The sequence below is a fragment of the Oncorhynchus nerka genome, linkage group LG25 (genome assembly GCF_034236695.1).
Source record: "Oncorhynchus nerka isolate Pitt River linkage group LG25, Oner_Uvic_2.0, whole genome shotgun sequence".
Taxonomy (NCBI): Eukaryota; Metazoa; Chordata; class Actinopteri; order Salmoniformes; family Salmonidae; genus Oncorhynchus; species Oncorhynchus nerka.
In genome coordinates this window covers 9,675,734-9,693,019 of record NC_088420.1, presented here as the reverse complement: position 1 = coordinate 9,693,019, position 17,286 = coordinate 9,675,734, and the positions used below count along the sequence as shown (strand labels likewise).

At 43.1% G+C, this 17,286-nt stretch overlaps 1 protein-coding gene across 1 annotated transcript; it reads right to left on the bottom strand.

The window, feature by feature from the left end:
* Positions 1–7,781: 7,781 nt before the first annotated feature.
* On the bottom strand, positions 7,782–8,753 carry LOC135564619 (uncharacterized). Its single transcript, XM_065009986.1, has one exon. It carries the CDS (start codon positions 8,751–8,753, stop codon positions 7,782–7,784), a length of 972 nt encoding a protein of 323 aa, XP_064866058.1.
* Between the last annotated feature and the right edge of the window lie 8,533 nt (positions 8,754–17,286).

Below are 17,286 nucleotides of genomic sequence, written 5' to 3'. Positions count from 1 at the left end.
TACTGATCATGCTTAAATGTGTTGCTCACATTGCTTGAACTGTTATTTTAAGGGCACCATTGGAAATTAGACTGTGGTCTCAATGGGTTCCCCTGGTTAAACAAAGGTTTATAAAATATATCTTGTAAGTGAGACACATTTCCATGCATTTAATATTGTGTGACTTGAATAAGGTGGAAGACCTACTTTATATAATAAACTTGGTTCCCTGTAGAAGGGATGCGACACCTCACTACTTACCACATCTCACCACTCTTGCTCTATATTGAAACCGCCTCAATTCACACCATGGAACCTATGGAGGATAGTGTGATTTCTAAGAGAAGGTGATACCACAGCTCTTAAGGGAGAATAAATCAATCTATTTATTAAACAGGACATTAGCACTACCACCATGAATGATACAAAAAAAACAGAATTGATGCTGTTGATATCAAACAGCATTGAACCGCCTCGTTCGTTGATCTGAAAGAGTTGTACGCCGTCGACCGTGAGATAATGATGCTGAGATAATGATGCTGAGATAATGATGCTGAGATAATGATGAGATAATGATGCAGAAGATGTCAGAGGTAGAGCTTTCAAGTCAAGCTCCCCCAGTGATTCAAAAAAATAAAAAGATAATTTCTAAATATCTTGATGGAAACAGTTCTTAACAGCCACATTTATAGAGTTTTTACAAAAAAATGAAGAGTTTTGAATCAGAAGGGTGATGTACATTGCGTAACAACAAGGGTGTACACATCACACCTAGACTGTGTTTTCCCCTTTCATTATATTCACGAAGCGAAGAATCACAAAACAGATGTTATTGCCTCAATCCCTTTAATTACTCACAGTGTCCATTTTAATAGTATTGTATGCTTGAAAACACCTGAGATCTTTGAGCACCTACAATATAAATTGCTTTTTCAAAACAACACAACAAACCCTGCAATTTAATTGGGGTAATGAGGTGGGAAAAACACGCATTTCTAATTTAACTTCAGAAATATAAGTGATGCATTCTGGTTAGATTCCATTGGCTAGCTGATGACATTTTGGAGGCACCCTGGATTATTCTCAATAGTCTGTCTTCGCTTCCTCGTGTTCTTTTCCTCCTGTTCTCTCCTCACTTCTCACTGATGTTTTGAGAAGGCGAGGGGAGTAAAGGAACAAAGACAAGGAAGCAAAGACAGACTATTGAGAAAAATCCAGGTTGCCTCCAAGAGTCTAGTCATGTTAGAGTTCATTTAAAGTGGAGTCACAACTCACTTTTACAAACGGAGGAACAAAACTAAAGGAGGTTGACGGGGTGTGGAGAAAGAGGAACAACGTAAGAAAATATATATAAAACAACACTGGACAAAAATTGAGGAGTAAATAGTCCATGACAAATAGTCTAAATAGTCCAGAAAGTCAATAGACCATAGGACAGGAAGTGGATGGAAGGAGGTGGACAGACAGAGAGAAAATGGACGGACGACTCACTAGTAAGGCAATGGCATCTAGGTTTCGAGGAGATGAAACACTAACATTTTGAAAAGGAGGTGATTAGAGATCAGGAGGATATGACACGTGGAAGCCAAAACAGATTTTTGAGCAGTAGTCCCCTGATTCTAAATTATACTCTGAAAGGGCTTCTATTTTCATATGAGTTTTTCCTGTCAAGTTCACCATTATTAAGTCTTCCATTATCCTGTGAAGGCCCGTGATGAGATTTTCCATTACACATGGTTTCCTCAAAAGCATTTGATAATATCAGTTCCGGAAAACTCCTCATGCAAAAAACTCCTCATGGAAATATGTTTCACGATTAACAAATAAGTGCTGGAATCACAAATCAGAAAAGTGTTGTACATTGCATAACAAAAAGGCTGTAAATATCACATAACATCAGTGATAAACCCATTCATAACTTTCATGAATCAAATGATCATATTTTTTACATATGTCATTAATTCATTAGTTATGGCCATAGGATTTCAATTAACGGTGAGTGTCCAAAACATGTGAATGTATTGTAACGTCAAACAATATACATCAAATATTAAACACTGAGGTACTGTAGATATGATGCAAAATTATTCAGAGTTCCATTTCGACATTGAATGCATTGCATGGTAATACATTCAACCCCAGTGCATTGTGGGAAAACTTAAACACTTCATGGGTATTTTTCAAACAGGGCCACGTTTGAACATTGTCAAGTGTTTTAGATAGAAATGTCATGAATGGAGCTGACGTGATTCCTTACTCCACATGTTCTACATTGCATATTTCTATCTGAACGTTCCAAAACGTTGTGTCCTGCTGAACGTGCCCCCGGTTGTGCCATGTTGCGTCCCCTTCACCCAGAAATGTGCACCTGTTTGTTCACCTCTCATGCGTTTAAAAGCATCAGCATGGTTGGAGGGAATTTGCTCCATACTCCTTAAACTAGTCCATAGTTTTTTGATCTATGGGAGGGAGTTGATAAAATATAATTACTTTTTTTTTCTCAGAGGAAATTACTACCTTGGCTGAGGTCCTCTGAGTCAACAACTTGACTATAAACATATGTTCATTTAGTGCCACTGCTGAGCCAAATGCACTCTACTCAAATATGTCAAAATTCACCTCTTGCTACTGGAAGTCATCTGTTAAAAATAATGTATTATATTTAACTTGTATGCATGGAACATTTTCATGTTTCTATATTGAGTAAATGGAACAAGGGGAGCGTCTACTTTTCACTGTAACATTGGTACCTACAGGAAGTTGGTATCCTGCTCTGGAGACTTCCTGATGTCACATCATAAAATAGCATGTATAATTTTAATGCAAGCTTCTGAGCATTCCAGAGTGGCAGGTAGCCTAGTGGTTAGAGCATCAGGCCAGTAACTGAAATGTTGCTGGATCAAACCCATGAGTGGACAAGGTAAAACACCTGTCAATCTATCAAGTTAACCTACTTTTCCCCAGGCCCTGTGGATGTTGATTAAGGAACCTCTCTGATTCAGAGGGGTTGGGTTAAATGTGAAAGACGCATTACATTTGAAGGCATTCAGTTGTTCAACTGACTAGGTATCCCCCTTTCAAGTCCTTGAACATATTTCATGGAAATATAGTCATCACCAATGCATTGTGGGTCAACTGAAATTACATAGTTTGACTATTTACAGTTGGAAAAATCATCAGAATGGGATTACTAATAATTCTGGGGTCAAATATAAACAGCTATTAAAGTACTGCTGAACCAAATATGCACTCATTTAAAATTTAATCGCAGTGTACAAATTCAGTACTAGCCTGAATTACTTTAACGTTGAGTAAAGGATGTGACGACCCTCCCACTCTGTCTGCCGTATTCTGTCATTGTTCTTGTTTCCTTATTAGGATGCCGGTGGGCGGAGTGCAGAGGGTCGTCAGCTACATGGGAAACACCTGGGCCAGGTGTCTCCCAGGATAAATAGACCTCTTCCACATTCATGGAAGAGACTCTCTCCATGCAGACACCTTTGTAGATTGTGTTGTGGTTCTTGGTGGCTGTTTGTTTTGGCACCTTTCAACACCCTGCATTATCACATTCATGCATGCACAACACTCACTTACACTACTGATTACTGATTACACACACCATTGTATATTTTCCTTAGTTGCTTTAGTTAATAAATATATATTTTGCTACTCCTTATCTCCACGTTGTCTCCCTTTGTTACGGGCTTTGAGCCGGTTCGTGACAAGTGGGGGCTCGTCCAGGATCTTTGAACTATTGGTTTGGGAGACCGTGGAGGTACGTGTTTGGTTTGAATATGGTGTTTGAGTGTGATCGGCCCAGTATTGGTTGCCTTTGTTGTTTGGTTTGTGTGCTGCGTTGGAGAGAGTATAATGGTTAGTTTCCAGGCCCTGCCTAGCCTGGAAACTCTTGTTCTACTTTCTGTTGGGAAGTCAGTCTGAGGAGGTGAGTAAATTGGCTGTGTACCTCGGTAGATTTGTGTAGGGTAGTGGAACTTGCTACCCAGGAGCTATAGCCTTTTTCCCCTGATAGGCTTAGCGACGTGTTTCAATTTTGGACATGTTGGGCATGGTTAAATGTTTGTTATTTTTGTGTGGTGTCTGTGGACTGAGCAGTTGTCTCGGGGGCACATCCGTGGCTTGGTGGAATTTGCCAGCATGCTGGGGAGTTCTATTTCCTTGCCAGCAGGCTACAGTGCGTAAATACCCACCGCAAATCTGCACGAAGACTAGGGTTGAGTTATTGTAGGTTTTGGGGAAGCTCCGTATCTCATCTCTCTTCTGTGGTGCTCAGGGTGATTGTCATTTCTCTGGTTGTGGTCTGATGTGCTCAGCAGAGGGGTTGAGCAAGATTACTTACTTATGACTATGGTGTCTCATGTATACAAGTTCATTCGCTTTCCATCAGAGGAACTGTTAGAATTATGTACTTAAGAACAGCTGTTGAAGATCGCTGAACACTACAAGCTTAAATGATTGAAATTAGTGAAATTCTGTTTCGTTGGAAGTGACTATGAATCGTTGGAAGTGACTATGAATCGTTGGGAGTTGTAAAAATTAAGAAGGACCCTGATGTTCTTTTCGTTGGAGTTTGTAGCTGTTGGTCTTTTGTGCCATGTTCCTGAATGTTTACATGACTGACCATTGTTTCGGGTTGTCATGTTCAATCTTTCCTGTCTGTTCCCTCCTGGTCTTGTGTTCTTCTTTCCTCTTAAATATTGCTTCCTATGCGCAAAGGTTGCTGAGGTCTGAGGAGGAGGAGGTTGGTTGGGGCAGGTGGAGGTGTGAACACATAACCCCTCACCAATTTGGGACGCGGGAGGCCTGTGTCAATTTGGGACGCGGGAGGCCTGTGTCAATTTGGGACGCGGGAGGCCTGTGTCAATTTGGGACGGCCTGCGCGGGAGGCCTGTGTCAATTTGGGACGCGGGAGGCCTGTGCCGCTGGAGGCCTGTCAATTTGGGACGCGGGAGGCCTGTGTCAATTTGGGACGCGGGAGGCTGGTATGTTGTTCCGGGGTCCTTGTTGGTCCCCGGTTTTATGGGGGGGAATGTGACGACCCTCCCACTCTGTCTGCCGTATTCTGTCATTGTTCTTGTTTCCTTATTAGGATGCCGGTGGGCGGAGTGCAGAGGGTCGTCAGCTACATGGGAAACACCTGGGCTAGGTGTCTCCCAGGATAAATAGACCTCTTCCACATTCATGGAAGAGACTCTCTCCATGCAGACACCTTTGTAGATTGTGTTGTGGTTCTTGGTGGCTGTTTGTTTTGGCACCTTTCAACACCCTGCATTATCACATTCATGCATGCACAACACTCACTTACACTACTGATTACTGATTACACACACCATTGTATATTTTCCTTAGTTGCTTTAGTTAATAAATATATATTTTGCTACTCCTTATCTCCACGTTGTCTCCCTTTGTTACGGGCTTTGAGCCGGTTCGTGACAAGGATATGACTGAGGGGAAACAGCAACTCTCATCTGTAACCTACAGGAGGTTAAGAAAATACAGAACCACTCTTGCCCTGAAGACCCCTTTAACTCACGTCATGTCATGGATGTGATCTGAATTTACTATTTAACCCGTACCTACTTCCTAGCAACTCATGTAGACTAGACCTGGCAGGATTGTGGAAAGGTGAATTAGATCTGAGAGGATAGGACAGATGAATTAGATCTGAGAGGATTGTGGAAAGATGAATTAGATCTGACAGGATTGTGGAAAGATGAATTAGATCTGAGAGGATTGTGGAAAGGTGAATTAGATCTGAGAGGATAGGAAAGATGAATTAGATCTGAGAGGATAGGACAGATGAATTAGATCTGAGAGGATTGTGGAAAGGTGAATTAGATCTGAGAGGATAGGAAAGATGAATTAGATCTGAGAGGATTGTGGAAAGGTGAATTAGATCTGAGAGGATAGGAAAGATGAATTAGATCTGAGAGGATTGTGGAAAGGTCAAACTAGATATTGGATAATTGGAAAGGTGAAAGCAACATGGCAACATATCCTCCCAGCCAATCAGATCTAAAGGAGGTGCCTATAGGGTGTAAGGGCTATAGGGATTGATTTGGAATTCAGAAGTAGATGAAAACAGTGTGCACAACGGGCCATGACAAAACGAACTTGATGTGACACTTTTGTTAACGAGTTCATTAAAAGTGCAATCTGTCATTTTAATTCTGGTAAAAAGTATTGACCGAGCAGGGCTCAAGTGGAGGGTCAGGAGGGTGATGTACATTGAGTAACATTGAGGTTATACATGCCACAGATGATGTACTGTGTTCATCATATTCATGAACCGAGCGATCGTTGATAGCTGAAGGGGCCTCTCCAGGTTAGGATTAGCCTAAAGGGTTCTCTCCAGGTTAGGATTAGCCTAAAGAGGCCTCACCAGGTTTGGATTAGCCTAAAGGGGCCTCTCCAGGTTAGGATTAGCCTAAAGAGGCCTCTCCAGGTTAGGATTAGCCTAACGGGGCCTCTCCAGGATAGGATTAGCCTAAAGGGGCCTCTCCAGGTTAGGATTAGCCTAAAGGGGCCTCACCAGGTTAAGATTAGCCTAAAGGGGCCTCTCCAGGTTAGGTTTAGCCTAAAGGGGCCTCTCCAGGTTAGGATTAGCCTAAAGGGGCCTCTCCAGGTTAGGATTAGCCTAAAGGGGCCTCACCAGGTTAAGATTAGCCTAAAGGGGCCTCTCCAGGTTAGGATTAGCCTAAAGGGGCCTCTCCAGGTTAGGATTAGACTAAAGGGGCCTCACCAGGTTAAGATTAGCCTAAAGGGGCCTCTCCAGGTTAGGATTAGCCTAAAGGGGCCTCTCCAGGTTAGGATTAGCCTAAAGGGGCCTCACCAGGTTAAGATTAGCCTAAAGGGGCCTCTCCAGGTTAGGATTAGCCTAAAGGGGCCTCTCCAGGTTAGCCTAAAGGTGGGTGCTTGGGTCAGGCTATTGGGTGCTTGCGTCTGGGTATTGGGTGCTTGGGTCTGGGTATTAGGTGCTTGGGTCTGGGTATTGGGTGCTTGGGTCTGGGTATTGGGTGCTTGGGTCAGGGTATTGGGTGCTTGTGTCTGGGTATTGGCTGCTTGGGTCTGGGTATTGGGTGCTTGGGTCTGGGTATTGGGTGCTTGGGTGTGGGTATTTGGTGCTTGGGTCTGGGTATTGGGTGCTTGGCTCAGGGTATTGGGTACTTGGGTCTGTGTATTGGGTGCTTGTGTCAGGGTATTGGCTGCTTGGGTCTGGGTATTGGGTGCTTGGGTCTGGTTATTGGGTGCTTGGGACTGGGTATTGGGTGCTTGGGTCTGGTTATTGGGTGCTTGGGTCTGGGTATTGGGTGCTTGGGTGCTTGGGTCTGGGTATTGGGTGATTGGGTCTGGGTATTGGGTGCTTGGGTCTGGGTATTGGGTGCTTGGGTCTGGTTATTGGGTGCTTGGGTCTGGGTATTGGGTGCTTGGGTCTGGGTATTGGGTGCTTGGGTCTGGGTATTGGGTGCTTGGGTCTGGGTATTGGCTGCTTGGGTCTGGGTATTGGGTGCTTGGGTCTGGGTATTGGGTGCTTGGGTCTGGGTATTGGGTGCTTGTGTCAGGCTATTGGGTGCTTGGGTCTGGGTATTGGGTGCTTGGGTCTCGGTATTGGGTGCTTGTGTCAGGGTATTGGGTCCTTGGGTCTGGGTATTGGGTGCTTGGGTCAGGGTATTGGGTGCTTGGGTCAGGGTATTGGGTGCTTGGGTCTGGGTATTGGATGCTAGTGTCTGGGTATTGGGTGCTTGGGTCTGGGTATTGGGTGCTTGGGTCTGGGTATTGGGTGCTTAGGTCTGGGTATTGGGTGCCTGGGTCTGGGTATTGGGTGCTTGGGTCTGGGTATTGGGTGCTTGTGTCTGGGTATTGGGTGCCTGGGTCTGGGTATTGGGTGCCTGGGTCTGGGTATCGGGTGGTTGGGTCTGGGTATTGGGTGCCTGGGTCTGGGTATTGGGTACTTGGTTCTGGGTATTGGGTGCTTGGGTCTGGGTATTGGGTGCTTGGGTCTGGGTATTGGGTGCTTGGGTCTGGGTATTGGGTGCTTGGTTCTGGGTATTGTGTGCCTGGGTCTGGGTATTGGGTGCCTGGGTCTGGGTATTGGGTGCCTGGGTCTGGGTATTGGGTGCTTGGGTCTGGGTATTGGGTGCTTGGGTCTGGGTATTGGGTGCCTGGGTCTGGGTATTGGGTCTGGGTATTGGGTACTTGGTTCTGGGTATTGGGTGCTTGGGTCTGGGTATTGGGTGCTTGGGTCTGGGTATTGGGTGCTTGGTTCTGGGTATTGTGTGCCTGGGTCTGGGTATTGGGTGCCTGGGTCTGGGTATTGGGTGCCTGGGTCTGGGTATTGGGTGCTTGGGTCTGGGTATTGGGTGCTTGGGTCTGGGTATTGGGTGCTTGTGTCTGGGTATTGGGTGCCTGGGTCTGGGTATCGGGTGCCTGGGTCTGGGTATCGGGTGGTTGGGTGCCTGGGTCTGGGTATCGGGTACTTGGTTCTGGGTATTGGGTGCTTGGGTCTGGGTATTGGGTGCTTGGGTCTGGGTATTGGGTGCTTGGGTCTGGGTATTGGGTGCTTGGGTCTGGGTATTGGGTGCTTGGTTCTGGGTATTGTGTGCCTGGGTCTGGGTATTGGGTGCCTGGGTCTGGGTATTGGGTGCCTGGGTCTGGGTATTGGGTGCTTGGGTCTGGGTATTGGGTGCTTGGGTCTGGGTATTGGGTGCCTGGGTCTGGGTATTGGGTGCTTTGGTCTGGGTATTGGGTGCAGCCATAAATTATTCTGATGCAGATCTGTTTTCATATGCTTTAATTTTCTGAAACCCCTCGCTAATGGCCACACTGAGTGAATCTTGCGAGAGTATTAAAAACCTGACTTATTGCCATATACTAGACCTTGGGTGGTGTCAAGAAGTCTGATATATCGAGAGGTAACATTATATTATGCGAGTATCAGGCTGTTGTAGGCCTTGGGACTAAAACGGACTATACACCTGCGTCATAAACCCCATATTCTGAAAGTGTTCTCCACGTAAGTCATCTGGGGCAGAGCACTGCACCAATTAGGAAGCAGAAATTAGTACTTCATACAGAGTCTGGATGGGAAACTAAAGTTTATTCATGGAAGGAATTTGACACAGAATAATTCAATGTGACATTTCCATTACAGTGGGGCAAAAAAGTATTTAGTCAGCCACCAATTGTGGCCAATATAATACACTTCAACTATGACAGACAAAATGAGAAAAAGAAATCCAGAAAATCTCATTGTAGGATTTTTAATGATTTTATTTGCAAATTATGGTGTATATTATAAGTATTTGGTCAATAAAAAAAGTTTATCTCAATACTTTGTTATATACCCTTGGTTGGCAATGACAGAGGTCAAACGTTTTCTGTAAGTCTTCACAAGGTTTTCACACACTGTTGCTGGTATTTTGGCCCATTCCCCCATGCAGATCTCCTCTAGAGCAGTGATGTTTTGGGGCTGTTGCTCGGAAACACGGACTTTCAACTCCCTCCAAAGATTTTCTATGGGGTTGAGATCTGGAGACTGGCTAGGCCACTCCAGGACCTTGAAATGATTCTTACGAAGCCACTCCTTCGTTGCCCGGGCAGTGTGTTTGGGATCATTGTCATATACTAAATGCTCCCCTAGACTAAATAAATAAATACTAAACCCTCCCCTGGACTAAATAAATAAATACTAAACGCTCCATTTGACTGAAATGTAAAAAACATGACCCTCTCCCACTTTCCTCTGGGTAATAATTGTGTACATTTCAACCGCTCCCTTATTGATTATTGATTTGGACACTTCGAAACTGTGTTTTGACATTGGGATATTTATCAAAAGTTATTGTCAACGGGAAGCAGCCATAGCATCATATTCAACTTGTGTTTTTGGAAAATAAATGGATCTTCCAATATTAAATTCCAAATAGTATTCTAATTATTTAGGTAAAAACTGCTGAATGAGTCCAACAAGGTGTGTCTGGGATCATTGTCATGCTGAAAGACCCAGCCACGTTTCATCTTCAATGCCCTTGCTGATGGAAGGAGGTTTTCACTCAAAATCTCACGATACATGGCCCCATTCATTCTTTCCTTTACACGGATCAGTCGTCCTGGTCCCTTTTCAGAAAAACAGCCCCAAAGCATGATGTTTCCACCCCCATGCTTCACAGTAGGTATGGTGTTCTTTGGATGCAACTCAGCATTCTTTGTCCTCCAAACACGACAAGTTGAGTTTTTACCAAAAAGTTATATTTTGGTTTCATCTGACCATATGACATTCTCCCAATTTTCTTCTGGATCATCCAAATGCTCTCTATCAAACTTCAGATGGGCCTGGACATGTACTGGCTTAAGCAGGGGGACACGTCTGGCACTGCAGGATTTGAGTCCCTGGCGGCATAGTGTGTTACTGATGGTAGGCTTTGTTACTTTGGTCCCAGCTCTCTGCAGGTCATTCACTAGGTCCCCCAGTGTGGTTCTGGGATTTTTGCTCACCATTCTTGTGATAATTTTGACCCCACGGGGTGAGATCTTGCGTGGAGCCCCAGATCGAGGGAGATTTTCAGTGGTCTTGTATGTCTTCCATTTCCTAATAATTGCTCCCACAGTTGATTTCTTCAAACCAAGCTGCTTACCTATTGCAGATTCAGTCTTCCCAGCCTGGTGCAGGTCAACAATTTTGTTTCTGGTGTCCTTTGACAGCTCTTTGCTCTTGGCCATAGTGGAGTTTGGAGTGTGACTGTTTGAGGTTGTGGACAGGTGTCTTTTATACTGATAACAAGTTCAAACAGGTGCCATTAATACAGGTAACGAGTGGAGGACAGAGGAGCCTCTTATAACCTCTTGATCCTCTGGGGGCAGTATTTCATTTTTGGATGAAAAACGTTCCCGTGTTAAACAAGATATTTTGTCACGAAAAGATGCTTGACTATGCATATAATTGACAGCTTTGGAAAGAAAACACTCTGACGTTTCCAAAACTGCAAAGATATTGTCTGTGAGTGCCACAGAACTAACCAAGATGAATCTTCAAACAGGAAGTGAGCCAGATTTTTGAGGCGCTGTGTTCCAATGTCTCCTTATATGGCTGTGAATGGCAGCTGCATGTATTCTTCCATGTGATTCAGAGGAGAAACCAAACTGCCACGAATGACTTATCGAATAGATATGTGAAAAACACCTTGAGGATTGATTCTAAACAACATTTGCCATGTTTCTGTCGATATTATGGAGTTAATTTGGAAAAAAGTTTGGCGTTTTGATGACTGAATTTTCGTTTTTTTTCTTAGCCAAACGTGATGAACAAAACGGAACGATTTCTCCTACACAAATAATCTTTTTGGAACAACTGAACATTTGCTATCTAACTGAGAGTCTCCTCATTGACAACATCCGAAGTTCTTCAAAGGTAAATTATTTTATTTGAATGCTTTTCTTGTTTTTGTGAAAATGTTGCCTGCTGAATGCTAGGCTTAATGCTATGCTAGCTATCAATACTCTTACACAAATGCTTGTTTTGCTATGGTTGAAAAGCATATTTTGAAAATCTGAGATGACAGTGTTGTTAACAAAAGGCTAAGCTTGAGAGCCAATATATTTATTTCATTTCATTTGCGATTTTCATGAATAGTTAACGTTGCGTTATGGTAATGAGCTTGAGTCTATAACTACACTCCCGGATACAGGTTTTTTTCTTAGCCAAACGTGATGAACAAAACAGAGCGATTTCTCCTACACAAATAATCTTTTGGAAAAACTGAACATTTGCTATCTAACTGAGAGTCTCCTCATTGAAAACATCCGAAGTTCTTCAAAGGTAAATTATTTTATTTGAATGCTTTTCTTGTTTTTGTGAAAATGTTGCCTGCTGAATGCTAGGCTTAATGCTATGCTAGCTATCAATACTCTTACACAAATGCTTGTTTTGCTATGGTTGAAAAGCATATTTTGAAAATCTGAGATGACAGTGTTGTTAACAAAAGGCTAAGCTTGAGAGCCATTATATTTATTTCATTTCATTTGCGATTTTCATGAATAGTTAACGTTGCGTTATGGTAATGAGCTTGAGGCTATAATTACGATCCCGGATACGGGATTGCTCGTCGCAACAGGTTAAAGAAGAAGTTACAGGTCTGTGAGAGCCAGAAATCTTGCTTGTTTGTAGGCGACCAAATATTTATTTTCCACCATCATTTACAAATAAATTCATAAAAAATCCTACAATGTGATTTTCTGGATTTTTTCTTTCTCATTTTGTCTGTCATAGTTGAAGTGTACCTATGATGAAAATTACAGGCCTCTCTCATCTTTTTAAGTGGGAGAACTTGCACAATTGGTGGCTGACTAAATACTTTTTTGCCCCACTGTATCTCAACTCATTTGTAATTTCATTGTAAAGAGAATGAGGTAATGACTGCCAGGTGAGGACTGTTTCACTGTAAACCTAAGAGAATGAGGTAATGACTGAGGACTATTTCATTGTAAACCTAAGAGAATGAGGTAATGACTTCCGGGTGAGGACTATTTCACTGTAAACCTAAGAGAATGAGATAATGACTGCCGGGTGAGGACTGTTTCACTGTAAATCTAAAATAGTGAGGTAATGATTGCCAGGTGAAGACTATTTCACTGTAAACCTAAGAGAATGAGGTAACGATTGCTGAAAAATATTTGTCATCTCCGAGTCTGATATGAATCTTTCTGAGCTATAGTCTTTTCTCATTAATGTCTAGATACATTGTGCAACCCCCACAGTGTGTGTTCAGACTACGACACTATATATCACCGCTTTTCGTTGTTCCTGTTACAAATGAGTTCAATGTTTTAAATGCTCAACAGGGAAAGGGGGATATCTAGTAAGTTGTCCAACAGAATGTATGATCAACTGAAATGTGTCTTCCGCATTTAACCCAACCCCTCTGTTCCATCGGAGCTGTTATCTCCTACCAAACTCAGAGTTGGAATCTGTCTGAAGTGTGAAGCCTGAACAGTGCCCCCCCCCCCCCCCCAAAAAAAAATCTGAAGGGTTTGATTTAAACAGCAACAAATAATCCCCTTACCATATGATTTAACTACCTAATCATATAGAAATTGCATTTCCAATCAAGAAGGCAAATCACAGCTCGGATACATCTCCAGATCTTTTCTTTTTTTTAATAAGCCAAATGATGCTGAATGTGAAATATTTGTTTGGTTATCCCTAGTCCCATTATAATGATGCTATTACTTCTCTGTCTGAAGACCTGTGATTGTATATTACAGTATTTACAGTCTCGTGTCAGATAGCGCGACAGCCGTCTGCACTGATGGCTCCTGTCAAGAATGACGCCATCTGATGGAGGATATGTAGATTTTAAAACTCGACTAAGTACAGTATTGGACTATGCAGAGAAAGAATGTGGTCTGATACGCTGTTCTACATTCATTTCCATTACCCAGATTTCCTCATTTGAGTTTGATGCATTTTTACAACCAACAGTGAGCTTGTTGATGACATCGTATGGCAACCTCTCCCTCAATGTGAGCTAGACAAAGGAGATGATTGTGGACTATAGGAAAAGGAGGGCCGAACTGGCCCCATTTAACATTGATGGGGCTGAAGTGGAACGGGTCGAGAGTTTCAAATTCCTTGGTGTCCAATTCACCAACAAACTATCACCAACAAACTATCATGGTCCAAAAAATATTTGGCATTGGTCCCCAGACCTTGAAAAGTTCTACAGGTGCACCTTCGAGCTCATCCTGACCGGTTGCATCACCGCCTGGTATGGCAACTGCTCGGCATCTGACCGTAAGGCGCTAAAGAGGGTAGTGCGTACGGCCCAGTACATCACTGGGGCCAAGCTTCCTGCCATCCAGGACCTCTATACCAGGCGGTGTCAGAGGAAGGCCCTAAAAATTGTCAAAGACTCCAGTCACCCAAGTCATAGCGGTACCGGAGCGCCAAGTCTAGGACTAAAAGGCTCCTAAACATCTTCTACCCCCAAGCCACCCGGACTATTTACATTGACACCCCCCCCCCCCTCTTTTTTTTTTACACGGCTGCTACTCTCTGTTTATTATCTATGCATAGTCACTTTACAAATTACCTCGGCTAACCTGTGCCCCCGCACATTGACTCAGTACCCCCTGTATATAGCCTCGTTGTTGCAATGTCATTAATTTTTTTTTTTTACTTTAGTTTATTTGTAAATATTTTCTTAACTCTATTTCTTCAACCGCATTGTTGGTTGTAAATAAGCAGTGCATGTGACAAATAAAATTCTATTCGAATTGTAATAAGGCTAGACCCCTAAAAACAGAGGCTGTCATGACTCCAATCTCTCACACTGTCTCCTTTCCTAATTTGGAGAGGTAGAGAGAAAGGGTCAGTTGTACAACTGAGTTCATTCAATTGAAATGTGTCTTCCACATTTAACCCGACCCCTCTGAATCAGAGAGGTGCGGAGGGCTGCCTTAATTGACATCCGTGTATTCCGCACCCGAGGAACTGTGGATTAACTGCCTTGCTCAGGGGTAGAATTACATATTTTTACCTTGTCAGCTCTGGGACTCGATCCAGTCAACCTTTCAGGGAGAGAGAGAGAGAGAGAGAGAGAGAGAGAGAGAGAGAGAGAGAACCAGTTCCACCTTTGTCTGGCGGCTATGGGAAGGACAGAGAGGGTAGTGTAGGTGGTTGACCAGTTGACATTTTCACTTTGCCTCTGTCAGTCAGGGGGAATGGCTTGTGACAGGCAGCTAGGATTGGCCTGGGTCAACGCCCAGCCATGACTCCTCGGGTTCAGGCTACACAGACAGCTCCATGTGGAACCTGAGATAAGCACCAGGATTAGGGCCGGCCCTAGCCCCTAAGCGCATTAAGCGACCGCTTAGGGCCTCTAGGGGGCCCCCAACCAAAATAAATACACACATTACTCACACACGTACGCCTGTGGTCAGTTAAATTAGGGTCAAATACCAGACACACCATGTTTGACTCGGTTATACAACATGTTGTCATGACAACTGTCATGTAACATTGAAGTCCTCTAACTAAGCCAGCAGTCTCAACCTGATCAATAAACAAAAATATACAGGGATCCAGCAAACATTTCCCCATGTGGGTATTCGGTGGACCAGGTGGGTGGATGCAGGTTAGCCCACAGCAATCCCACATCAGGCCAACACAGGCTAGCCCACAGCAATCCCACATCAGGCCAACACAGGCAATCCCACATCATTGGTGAAAACTATATTTTCAGGCCTTTTAACAGGCAGCCCACCATTGGTGAAAACTATATTTTTATCCCACATCAGGGCACAGGCTAGCCCACAGCAATCCCACATCAGGCCAACACAGAACAGCAATCCCACATCAGGCCAACACAGGCTAGCCCACAGCAATCCCACATCAGGCCAACACAGACTAGCCCACCATTGGTGAAAACTATATGTTTTACCTTTTTAACTAGGCAAGTCAGTTAAGAACAAATTCTTATTTTCAATGACGGCCGAGGAACAGTGGGTGAACTGCCTTGTTCAGGGGCAGAATGACAGATTTGTACCTTGTCAGCTCGGGGGTTTGAACTTGCAACCTTCCGGTTACTAGTCCAACGCTCTAACCACTAGGCTACCCTGCCGCCCCATATAAACGTTGTAGTATTAAAACATCTTTGAGATGTTATTGCCTAATGCTAAAAGTGTTAATTCCCTGACACTGACAAAGTGTTTACAGCGTTAACACTAAGCAAAGTGTTCATTCAACACTATAAAAGTGTGGACCCCGTATAGTGTTAAATGTAATGCTGTCTGTGTTGATTTAAAACACAGGAGAATTTGCTGTGAAGTTGGAATTTTAACAATATTTCCACAATGCAGGCCATCATGTTTAGAGTCATTGAAATTATTTGTGTTTCAGCGATAGCTTTGTTTTGCACAGTGAAAGGAAGATGGACAGATTGTTAAACTTATTGCGTCAGCATTTCAAAATGTTGCAATAACTTTTCCAAATTGGGAAACCTACTGTAGTCACAAAAGTAAACATTCCTTAGCCAAGGAGTTCTGCAGTGGTGCTTTTTTATGCATTTGTGTCTCCAGGTGAAATTGATTCTGATGAGCCTTTTAAGAGGGTGAAAACGGGTGAAGAAATGTACAGTATTGTGTGGTTGAAATCCATAAATCACACTGCATCCTTTGTGTGAGACTGCACACATAGGAGAAGCATACCACATCCTTTCTTTCCTGTACGGAGTTGGCAGGTCGACAATTAATTTACAGGGATTCCCCCTCAGAGGTGTTTGTGTAGCATTCTCACCTGCTTTGAATGAGTCAGTGTCAAACTGACAATTTACCTGACCAAACAACACAACTGCATGAGTCTTTTAGGATGATGTTGAAATTGCTGAAGAACCCTAAAATTCACAGTTTCTCTTCTTTATGTCTCTATTTGGTTTGGTCAGGGTGTGATTTGGGTGGGCATTCTATGTTCTGTTTTCTATGTTTTTGTATTTCTATGTTCTGGCCGGGTATGGTTCTCAATCAGGGACAGCTGTCTATCGTTGTCTCTGATTGGGAATCATACTTAGGCAGCCTTTTTCCCCTCTGTCATTGTGGGAAGTTGTCTTTGTTAGGGGCACTGTTGTTTTGTGTTGGCGACATTCTGATAAAAATAAAATATATGCTCGCCACGCCGCGCTTTGGTCTTCCTTGAACGACGGCCGTGACAGGTAGGCCTAAAAATAAAACAATTCCCCCACCCATCTTAACTTTAAGGTCCCAAACAGTCATTCTGATTCCCATGTAAAATAGCCTTTAAAGTGATTAAAATATCACTCACAAACTTTTGGGGAATTTTTTTTTTTTGTTGAAAAAGTACTTTTTCTCTCATGGCTAACTACAGTGCCTTCAGAAAGTATTCATACCCCATGACTTATTCCACATTTGTTGATCTAGCTTGAATTCAAAAGGATTAAATATAATATTATTATTTCTCACACATCTACTTATAATAAGTGAAAATATGTTAGACATTTTTGCACATTTATTGAAAATGAATTACAGAAATACCCCTGAGTCAATACCTTGTGAGTCTTTCTGGATATGTCTCTAAGAGCTTTCCACACCTGAATTGTAGAACATTTCCCCATAGTTTTTCCCCAAAATTATTCAAGCTTTGTCAAATTGGTTGTTGATCATTGCTAGGCAACCATTTCAGGTCAGATTTTCAAGTAGATTTAAGTCAAAACTGTAATTCAGCCACTCAGGGACATTCATTGTCTTCTTGGTTTTAGGTTATTGTCTGGCTGAAAGGTG